The sequence below is a fragment of the Sminthopsis crassicaudata genome, chromosome 2 (assembly GCF_048593235.1).
Source record: "Sminthopsis crassicaudata isolate SCR6 chromosome 2, ASM4859323v1, whole genome shotgun sequence".
Classification (NCBI taxonomy): Eukaryota; Metazoa; Chordata; class Mammalia; order Dasyuromorphia; family Dasyuridae; genus Sminthopsis; species Sminthopsis crassicaudata.
The window spans coordinates 421394341-421406487 of NC_133618.1; the positions used below are offsets into that span (position 1 = coordinate 421394341).

At 37.7% G+C, this 12147-nt stretch overlaps 1 protein-coding gene across 1 annotated transcript in view; it reads right to left on the reverse strand.

Moving 5' to 3' along the window:
- The window catches only part of SLIT3 (slit guidance ligand 3), a 772880-nt gene that overhangs the window by 249566 nt on the left and 511167 nt on the right, over positions 1-12147 (reverse strand). Inside the window, 1 exon segment of the mRNA XM_074292023.1 lies at positions 5046-5117. Coding sequence (XP_074148124.1) covers positions 5046-5117 — 72 coding nt within the window.

The following is a 12147-nucleotide window of genomic DNA, read 5'->3' on the forward strand; positions in this document are numbered from 1 at the left end:
AATTTCCTATAGGAGGTATAAGATAAGAACGAAGGGATACTATGAATTGATTTTAAGGAGCTCCACAAATTGAGGATAGCTGAGATAAAACCAAGGTTGAATATATAAATTTCAGAGTAGTCTGTACAGAGGTTTAACCAATGGGAGCTGATTATTTCACCAAGACATAGTGTGTGTGTGTGTGTGTGTGTGTGTGTGTGTGTGTGTGTATACACATGCATATATGTGTGTCTGTCTATCTGTCTGTCTTTGACTTTCTATTTAAATTCACTACATCTCCTTTCTCTAACCGGGCAGCCAAAGGGATAGTGCTGTCCACAAAATAGCTCTGTCCATTAGTAATTGCTGAGTGGCATTCCGTGTTAATTGCTTTCTCTCCCTTCTCTTTTGAAGCAGGAAGCAATTAGGGGCTTCCTTCCTGTGTCTGGGAGGTAATGCTCAAAGTTTCATCAGCAACTCCATCACACTAGAGATTGTGCTCCCAACTGCATATCAACATCTCTTATATCCTCTCTCTAAGCCTTGGAAAAATAAAGGGGTTTCCAATAATACTCTACACCCACACTAATTTATCCCAAATCAACATGCTTTCTCTCTTGCTATATCATTTACTTTTTTTAAGGGGAAAGAGAAGGGAATAGGAATTTACATAGTGCCTACTATATGTCAGGCACTGTTTGAAATGCTTTCATAAATATTGTCTCAATTGAGTTCCACAGTAACACTATGAGGTAAGTTTTATAGTTAAGGAAACTGAGGCAACCAGAAGTTGAACGACTTGGATGGGGTCATATAGTCTAGATTTTAAACTCAGGTCTTCCTGACTCTGAGTCTTTCCATTGTGCCACCAGATGCCTTTAACCACTTCTTGAATTAATCTCTTTGCCAATTTGGGTTCATAGAAATGTCTATGGAGAAGCTAGTAACAATTCTAAATCTCTCAGCAAAGTGGAGTTTAAGGAGGAAAGTTTGGGCTGGGAATTCTAGGCTTTCTTTCCTATTAAATTTTGGATAATTTGTTAAATCACTTTAGGGTCTTAGTTTCTTCATATGCAAAATGGGGGAAAGATTATGGATTCAAGGACAAACTAATAGGACCTTCCTACTTAAAAGAAATGTAACAAATGCAGATAGTTTTAACTAACTAGAGAGTTTAAGGATAACAGTGAAATGAATAATTTGTGGCAAAGGATAACTCCTAAGACACACATTTGAATTTGGAATTTAACATCTAGATTTTGTTTTGCTTAGCTATCTATATGGTGAGAATATCAGTCTGAAGGATGTCTCAAGTTCCTACAACTTCTGATAGTTTATGAAAGACATGCCTTATATAACCTTTGCCTCAAAAGTCTTACCTGCTCTTATATCTTCACTATGACCTCTGTGTAGATGACTCCCAAATCTTTTATCTTTGGCTCTGACATTTCTCCTAAGCTCTAGTCCTGCATCTCTAACTGCCTACTGGTGATTTCTATTCATAATTATAAAATGATAATTTTGTTTGTATGTGGGGATGAGGTGGGATGGGGCATTTAATCTCTAGTTTAGGAGATGAAGAAATGATGATTTGGTTGCTTTCCCCCAAACCTTATATATTTCTACCCATATGTGTATGTATACAAATATGTGTATACACAAATATACATGCACACATACATAAATATTTCTATCCATCCATCTTTATCATGTCCATCATCTATGTATACATAGATGTATATATTATGTATTTATCTCTTTGCATTAATTCATACAGACACTTTCACTTTCCATCTTGTTTTCTCTGAATTGTACCCTTTTTTTTTTTTTTACAAAGCATGTTCAAGTTCTATCTTCTCTATGATTCTTCCTTTGACAGCTTCAACTCAAACTGATGTTTCCTATATTACTAAGTAGCTGCACCTCAAAGATGATACCTCCCACACTGCTTTATGCTATTACTTATCCTTTTATATGTATAGACTGCCCATTCCTATTGGGCAAAGGTCACATATTATCGCATTCCCAAAGGATTCAGCAGATTACTTCAGCATGTAGTAGGTGCCATTCAATAAGTATTTATTGGCAGATTGATCAAAAGCATAGCCTTCTTTTAATTTGATTAGTTGGTTAGTAATAGATTTTTTCCTCTATCCCCAAGTGAATCAAGTAAGAGGATGTTTCCTGGTTCTTCTCTCTGAAGAAAAGAGAAAAATCTGTGACCAGGGAGTGGAACAGATGTAATATTACCTCTTGCAGTAAACTTGGTACTTGGATGTGATAAGTTTTTGACCCCTTCACTTCTGTCTCCTTGGAGTGATTGATGAAATACTAGTGATATTATTTAGGTTTAGTAAAACTGTGGATGATTGATGGATTGTTACCAGTTTGCTAAGTACTTAAACTGAAAAGATTAGTTCTAGGGCATCTCTTAGTAAGGGCTGTAATACAAAATTTTTGCTCATTGATACGTAAGAAATCAAATAATATTAATTAAATCTAGCCTTGATTTTAAGGAATTCTGAGATCTTAGGGAAGTAACATCCACTCTTTGAGCTTCATTTTCTTTACCTATTACATGAGACATTGAATGAAATGAACTTTGAGATCCTTTTTAACACCAAAAGTCTATGACTTTTACATAAATACTTTAGCTTATGGACTTATTGTGTTACTGTGGATACTCATATTCCCTGGAAACCCTGAAGAACAAAATGTTATTAAATCTCAAAATGTTAAAAAAAAAAAGTGTTATTTACAAACATGGGGGATTATTAGAAGTTAGGTGGCATAATATAGTGAGCACATGGCTTAGCATCAAATCCCAAGTTCAAATCCTGCCCCAGGCATTCCCTAGCTATATGATGGTAAGTCACTGGACTACTCTATGCCTCAGTTTCCTTATTTGTAAAATCAGGATAATAATAGCACCTCCATGATATAGTGACTGTGAGAATTACATGTATTAACAAATGTAAAGTGCTTTGTAAATCTTAAAGCACTTAGATGCCAGCTATTGTTGTTATAAATTATCTAGCTTATAAATTTATTTTTTTCCTATACTGAGCTTTCTTATAAAGAAAGCAGCAGTTATAACAAAGAAGTTTTCTCTTATCGGTTATGGAATATTATTGCTCTGTAAGAAATGACCAACAGGATGAATACAGAGAGGCTTGGAGAGACTTACATGAACTTGATGCTGAGTGAAATGAACAGAACCAGAAGATCGCTATACACTTCAATGCTGTATGAAGATATATTCTGATGGAAGTGGAAATCTTCAACATAAAGAAGATCCAACTCACTTCCAATTGATCAATGATGGACAGAGGTAGCTACACCCAGAGAAGAAACACTGGGAAGTGAATGTAAATTGTTAGCACTACTGTCTATTTATCCAGGTTACTTATACCTTTGGAATCCAATACTTAACGTGCAACAAGAAAATTAGATTTACACACATATATTGTATCTAGGTTACATATGTAACACATGTAAAATGTATGGGATTGCCTGTCATCTAGGGGAGGGAGTAGAGGGAGGGAGGGGAAAATTTGGAAAAATGAATACAAGGGATAATGTTATAAAAAAAATGCTCATGCATATATACTGTCAAAAATTTTTTATAATTATAAAATTAAAAAATAATAAAAAAATAAAAAAATAAATTAAATTAAATTAAAATTAAAAAAAGTTTTCTCTTATCTCTGATCTACATCTCTCTGGCTGTAAACTTTTTTTTTTTTTTTTGAAACTTCTGCAGCCTAATCTTGGTTCTCTGCAAATAAACAGTAATGATAATTAACATTTTTATCTAGTACTTACTATGTTGCAAACACTATGCTAAGTACTTTACAATTATTATCTCATTTAATCCTCACAACAACTTTGTAAAGAAGGGGATGTTACTGTCCCTATTTTACAGATGAGGAAACTAAGGCAAACAGTGGTAAGTGCCTTTCCTAGGATTATATATCTAGTCTTCCTGATAGTCCATATGGGCGTGCTATTTCCAAGAAGCTTCAAACACCTCTACTTTCCACCTTGACACATCTCCTCCTCTCATTTCTTCATCTAAGTCTGTATGTAAAATACCAACTTTTCTCTAAACCTTTAGCAATATCTTTCTCAGCAATGTAGGGGCTGATAACACAAATCTGGAAGTCATCACTTACATCCCTGGTGGATCTCTGTAAACTGAAAATCTCTACATTAATTATAGAGAAAGTGACAGTTGGGAGTCATAAAAAACTCATCCCTAGAAGTGGAGCGTTCTGCCCCTGAATTGTGGGGATGCCAACTGGCAGAAATGTTTGTATATGGAAACCAGACCATGTCTCAGTGCTCATCTCCAAACCTGACATATGTATTCTACACATATGGAAAACAGTTGCTTGGGCAGACAACGCAGAAGAACTCAGAAGGTGTCTGCAGTCAACTTGGCGAGCTGAGACACTTGCGAAATCACCCTGAGAATCACGAAAGAAATGGTCGAGAGGTGATGATGAGACATCAAGCTGGAGGAGACTCCCTTGACAAAGGCAGTTGTGATTCTGCTGATACGGGGCCATTGCAATTGATTTGATCAAGGGTGCTACCTTTCCTCTTGTAGAAGGGCAAGTAATACTTTCAAGGCCCTGGGACACAGTTTCCAGGCAATAACTAGGGGATCCCCCCCAAAAAAGGAAATAAAATAACTGACCTGGTACACCTGCAGTGGAATTTAAAGTAAAGCCTTTGGAGAACATTTGACCAGAACCCCTGAACCTATTTTCATTGGGGTCTGAGTAAAAGACTCCTGATATGCATGATATCTCCCACATTATAAGTCCACTGAGAAGGATTGTGCTTTTTTTCACCTTTATATTCCCAGCACTTTGCACAGTTCCTGGCACACAGCAAGTACTTAATAAATGTCAAATAAATTCATGGAGATAGAAACAAGTACAACTCCTCCCCCCTCTCCCATCTCTTGCCCCCAGTACCCTGAGTTTTCAATGACCTGCTCATCCCCATAACAGAAAAGGACAAACGTCAGGAGAACAAATAATTTGAACATCACTTACAGGTTCTTCACATCAGTGATGCCTCGGAAAGCCTTCCTCGGGATTCCCTGAATCTGGTTCTCGCTCAGATCTCTAAACAAGGGAAGAAAAGCATCCTGTGAATCACCAAGGCCCCGGCTTTATCTGCATCACATTAAGATAACAAAACCCATGGCGTCTTTAGTCACAGTTAAAAGTGTTTTCCAGATTGTTTAGTCTCTGGCTTGGCGACCCAACATCCACATTGTTCTGTAAGTTACAGCGTTTGTTGAAATGGTTACCAGGCAAAGAGCATAGCTTTGCCTTCCCTGGCCACACAGTGTGGGTGGTCTCCCACCTCCAGGCCACAAGCTGCTGAATTATTTGTTATACTAGGCACCCAGTTCCATGTTTATTCCACCTCCCAGTGTGGGCCCCTTGCTGCCCTGACAGTTTTTAGCATTCCTCATCCCCGCCTCCCATGTCTTTTACTAATCTCACCACTTTTCCTTTGTCACTTGGAACTAGAACACAGCAGCTGCCAAAGACAATTGACCTGCTAGATATTCTTAGTCTCTGGTAGCTGCTAGTGAAGGACCACCTTGATACAGCCAGCCGCATGACAGTAACCATGCAGTCAAGAGGATAAAAGTGCGGCAGACATATCTGAGTGGGCAACTGTCAAGTAACAGAAGATGCTAACAAATATCTAGAAGCTTTCCCCATACTCATTCTCTCTCTCCTCTCCCCACCCCCTACTCCTGACTTTCTCATTGACAAGAAGGATGAATTCCAATAGCATTTCAGCAAACCTGTCCCATGTAGAGATGTGGGTGGCGGCTGAGCTAGCGCTAAACACGGCTAACAGCATTCCCATTCAGGTGGATAACAAGATGGCTAATCCAGCAGCTTGATTTCCACCAAGTATAGAATTCCCTAACACTATTACTCTCTATCTATGGACAGGCCCATGAGTCTTAGTTGCCTTTTCTAAGAATAACATAACATTTTCTGAAAGAACTGAGCCTGTGGAAATATTTTAATTCAGTTTGATGTAGTTCAGAAAGTACCTACCAAGTGCCTACTATGTAGCTGGCACTATGTTAGGCATGGAGAACAGAAAGACAAATGTGAAATCATTCATGGCTCTCAAGGAGCTTACATTTTTCTGGAACAGGGGAGTGGGTAGACACAATGCAGCTGAGTATATTTTAAATGAACTGAAAAGTAATTGGAGATACTGGTGGGAACAAATTAAAACAGGAAACATTTTTAGTCAATGGCACTGTCATATATGGATTCAAATTTGGAGCTAGAGACATCCTTGGAATCCTGTGGTCTAGCCCTCTCATTTTAGAAAAGAAACCAAGGCCCACAGACTAAATTGATTTGCTTAAGTCCATATAATTAATTAGTATCTGAAATGACATTCTAACCCCAAGTCTCCTGATTCTAGGTCCAGTGTTCTATCCACTATACTACCCTACTTCTCCTAAGAGCCACTTTAGATTTCAATGGAGATTTAAAAGAACTCAATGATCATAGTAATATCTTAAATTTTTTAGTGATGTTGTGTTACCCCATTTTAATCCTTGAACAAGACAGATGTTATTAGCCCAGCTAATGTGTTTTTCTACTTTTAAGAGGAAGTCTGAATGTGAGTTTTTGGGGGTAAGGAACTCTTGGTATGGAAAATCCCTCCACCGATGCAAATGGACACAAAGCCTCAAACTCAGTTTTAAAGGTTTGACAGAGGCACTAAGAGTTTAAATGATTTACACATGTTTGTGTAACCTATATATGAGAGAGGCAAGGCTTTTTGATCCTCAGAATAGCCTTATAGCTACAAGGCTATGCAGTTTTTGCCTCTTTTCCCAAAGAGGATAAGGGTGATTAAATGATTTACTGAACCTAAGAAACTAGAGACCTAGAGACTAGACTCTCTAAGATTTCTCCTTATCACTCAGGATAGACTTATCAGATTTACATGTAAACTCCATAAAAAAGGTGACTTTTACCAAACTTCTATGCTATGTCCTAAACACAATAGGTTTATTTCAATAAAGATAAGTTACTGAAGCATCTGGGTGAAAATCTACTCTATATTATGGGAAGATATAAACACAATTATCTCTAAACTCACAATTACAATTCAGAAATATTTATTTGTTTGTTTGTTTGTTTGTTTATTTATTTATTTCCTGAGGCTGGGGTTAAGTGACTTGCCTAAGGTCACACAGCTAGGAAGTGTTAAGTGTCTGAGACCACATTTGAATTCAGGTCCTCCTGAATTCAAAGCTGGTGCTCTATTCACTGCACCACCTAGCTGCCCCAATTCAGTGATATTTAAAGATATCTTTTTAAAAAAGCAAAACTCTATCCAGATATGTCTAGAAAAGGGTCTTGCCATTTAAATAACAGTGATTAATTTTCATTGAAAACTTGTTAGTTTTACTCTTTTAAATAACTATAGTAACCAAAAAAATCATGGGAGAATCATGGGAGGAAAGGCAAAGTGAAATTCCTTCCTCCCAAAAAACACCCCCTTATTTCTCCTATACCTAGAGAGGTACTAAGATGCTTTAGATGTCCAAATTTTTCTCAGTGATGCTCACTGGAATTAATTTTTTGATATGTTCATTGTGCCAAGTACAATTCATGCTGGGGATTCAGTTTCATTTTTTTGGGTGGTAGTCATAGGTCACTGTGATTTCTGAGGTGCAATAATAGGGGACTCACTATCTCAAATCCATTTTCTTTTTTTCTGCTACTATTTAAGTCAATTTGGATGTACAATGAGTTCCACCCCAGCCTCCCCCAGACCAGCTTGATTCAATGAGCGGGCTCCAGCCTGGAGTTGGTCCCTGAACAAAAACCCATGATGACACCAGAGGTCAGAAAGTGTCACTGAGGGCACTCTACTGTTTTCCATCAGACCCAAGGAAAAAGGGGGACTGAGTTCTTGTCATCAAACTAATTCAATTTTTCCCAGTCATCCAGTCTACACCCAGGGCTCTCAGCGGGCACAATTGTTTTCATTCAGACACTCACAGACGGACTAGACTGTTGGGAGACAAACCTCTTCTCAGCTGCAGTCAAACAGAGGCTGACCTCCCCAGCCGACCTGATAAAGAATATACCTCACAGCCTCCTATATTTGTTTTTACTGTCTCCTCCACTATGAAGAGGAACTCAAGGCACTCAAATGGCTAAAAGTAGATCCTTAAACTGGTGGGAGGATACAGGGATATGAAGGGCATGAATGATATATCAGAATCAACACTTGGACTCTCAATCTGCAGCAGGCAATGAAGGGACAGCTGCAATCTGCTATTGTGGGGCCAGGAACACCATGGGGCAGATGTTACTTGGGCTAAATAGCTCTGGAAGAACAGCTAAACTATAAAAATGGGGAAGAGTTGGGATGGCATTGCTCCGGGAAAGGAGAGTGACCTTTTACAAAGGCTGAATTCATGATGCTGACACACATAGAATTCTGAGCTTCACTAAGAATTCAGGACCCAACAAAGTACACACTGGTTTTTTGCTATATATTTTCTTGTGAAAGATCACCTTTGGAATCAAGTCCCCCCAGCTAAGCAAGATGCCTAGTCCTATTCATAGCTAATGAGCCTAATTTACACTACTACAGCTTAACATCACTTTCCCAAGTCCAGCCAAACAGGAAATTGTAGGAAATTCATCTGCTCCCTATGACAATCTGCTTGTAAATTTTATTAATTTTATTTTCCATTGAGCTATTCTTCTCTGGATAACAATACTGCTGCCATCAATCTGCAGGATTGTCTCTTGATTTCATAAATACCTTGACTGGTCTGACAAACTGACAGCTGAAAAGGGGTTACTGATGAAGTGGGAAAGAAGTTCAGGGCTACAAGCTTCATTTTCTGTAACTGTCCCTTCATAATTATAGCAGGGTCTTTGTGAGGGCTACTAATAACATGTTTATCTCAGCTTGATTCCAAGACACAAAGCCATTGAGGAGCACCAACCTTGAGAAAGATTATTGCAACTACTTTTAACTGAAACTTAAATAAAAATAACAAATTCTATTCATTTTGCCCAGGACGCTATTTCTGGACACTTGCCTGCTAAGTTTTCAGTGGCTCACCCTTCATGGCAGGAGTGTTTCATGGAGACAAAAAGCAGAAAAACTCTGGAAATGCCCCAGAAAACAGAATATTTTTCCCCAAAGAAGAAACATATGAACTTACTACCTGTGTCTCTAGGCAAATTACTTTACCTCTCTGGGTCACAATTTCTTTGCATGTAAAATGGAAGTGGTTGGGCCAGATGACCTCGAAGATTCATTTCAATTCTCAATATGTGATTCTATAAGCCTATGGTAGTCTTTCTAAGTGAATCATGAACAAAGGGCAATCTCTGCAGGTGACTAAAAGGAGAAGGCTAGGAAATGGGTTTGCTGCAATGGAAAATGGGGAAAGGGATTTAGTACATTTTAAAAATGATTAAAGTCTTAGAAGAATCGAGAACTGCATTAGCTAGAGAGCATTCTTTAGCTTCCGGAAAATGATTAACCGGCTGATTATTCTATCCAAAAATACAAGACCAGGGAGAACTTATTAAGGAGACAGTAAGTCAAATCGGAGCTGGCAAGAACCAATATATCCCCCATCTGCCCCCCCTCTTTTTAATTTACTAAAATGCTTTGGACACAGATTAACTTTCTTCACAAATTTATTATTGCTTCATCTGCCTTGAAACGGGAACTGTAGACACTTTGATAAATGGATTGAAAGGTTGTCTAGTTTCAGTATAGCTGCTGTAAAGTGCTTCCCGAAGCCCTCTCCATGATATCAGTCCTCAATTGTCCTCAGTGAATCAGTAAAAGACATTTCCCAATCTCTTCTGCCTGCCTGTCTCCCATCTCTTTCCTTACACCATTTCTATGCCCTTTCTCCTCATTTCTCCCTTTAAGTCCATACAATAATTTGAATATCTTTCTTCTCTTTGTCCAGAAATAGAAGAGGACTTCTAGAATCACAACACTGAAAACTGGCAGGACCCATAGAGAGAATATGTTCTAATGGCTTCATTTTGCATCTAGGGAAACTGTGCTTCCAGTAAACTAAATGGCTGTAAATAAAGTGCTCTTTGGATTATGCTATCACCCTTGTCCAGGTCATACTCACTGTGCTCAGAAATCCTATCCAAGTAAAATGACATTTTGTGTAGTAGGCAGAACAGGTGAAGTTCTGCAGCTGGAAGGGACTGTGGATGTCATGTAAATCAAACCTTTTAATTTAAAATTGTAGAAATCGAGATCCTAAGGCATTAAATGTTTTGCCCAATGTCCTGCAGATAGTAAGAAACAAAACCAGGATCTGAAGTCAGCTCTTATGACTCCAGTTTCAGCATTATTTCCACTACAGCATTTGCCTCCTGGTTGAACTGTTACTATATAGGTTCTCTCCCTTTTCTCCAAGGACAGCCTTATACAGAATACTCTGAAACTGGAGCCTCTCTAATGCTTATATCACCTGTTCAAGAAAGAGAATGGTTTTGTTTTGTTTGTTGTAGTAAGTTCTCTAAATTTGGAAAAATGTGGGACTAAGTTTGTAGTTCTCCAATTTCTAAAGACAATTTCCACAATCACATCAAAACTATGGATCTCTATAAACAGGAAGGCTCATTCCAATTTTGAAATCTCCCATTTCTAACAAGAACAATACAGATGGCAATGGATATGTAGTGAGAAAACACCTTTTTCCGTCTGTCCTTTTTCCTTCTGTCCCCCGAGTTTGAGGGAAACTAGATTCTCTTAGTGAGAAGGGGGAGGTCAGTAGAAGAAGGTGGTATATTTGTTCTAAAGATTTTCTTCCAGTTAGCAAGGTTTACCTATAAAAGTTTCTTCAATAATTGGAATGTAAAGTTATTGAAAAAATTCTTTGCAGTTGTATTCCTAGGGCCTAGCACAATGTCTTACATTTAGCAGTTGTTTAGTAAATGCTTGTTGAGTGTTACCCGCAAGTATCTGGGGAAAGGGAAAGATGTTCATCTGTTCATCTCTTTTATTCATGGATATTTTATTTTTGCCTTGTCTGAGATCATGTTGGACACTTCTGGTTTTTTCCAAGTTATCCTAAGTCATAGTAGAATTTATTCTACCTCTTCATTTTAACTTTGTATAAATCTTTACGTTTACAGTATATTTTAATAAGCAGCATATTGTTTGAGTCTGTTTTCTAATTAATTTTGCCACTCTCCTCCATTTCATGGGTCAGTTCATCCCACTGACTTTCATGGTTATGATTGTTATGGGTGTTTGTGTGTCTGTACACATGCATGTGTGCATACATATGTGTTTTTGTTTTCTGTAAGGATCAAGGACAAGGGGAGAGAGATTTGGATTTTACAATTCCTATACTGAAGGAAACATACATTCTGCTAATTCTTTCCATTAAATCAAAGGAAGAGATCTTGGGGGGGGAATTTCTCTTTTTCCACACAGAACCACAGAGCTACACAATACTATTGCTAGACAAATTTAGAGATAAGATTTCATTTTTACTTTTGATTTCCTTGGGGAAATGAATGAGAACCGGACTGGAAGAGTCTAACAGAAGATTGGACTAGATATGTACACAGACAGAAGAACTTTGGAGCAATAGGTTTGTCTTAGCAAGAATCTTTTTGACTGAGCAAAATAATCCTGAAAGCTATACCAGCCAGAATATAGGTATTAGAGAGAGGAATGAAGGCATGAAGAGCTGAGGAAACAAGGGGAACTGAATCTAGCATCCAAGAAGGGATTGTTCCATTTTCTTCTTTTGTCTTCACAGCACTCTCATCCCCACTTCACTCCCACCAATGCATACTATCTTCCATGTCTGCAATGCAATAGAGACAATGGAAAACTTGATAGGAGCAAATTCAGTTCATCATTATGCAAAAAAAAGAAGTTAAATTTTTAAAATAATGATCTTTTTATATGGAATGGCTTCAACAATTTGGAGGTGGCAATAATAGATTTACTTGTCTTCTAAATTCCTTTAGCTTAATCTAAAATTAATCTGAGTATATATATATATATATATATATATATATATATATATATATATGTATGTATGCATGTATAAACAGTTCACTGGCATAATGGGTA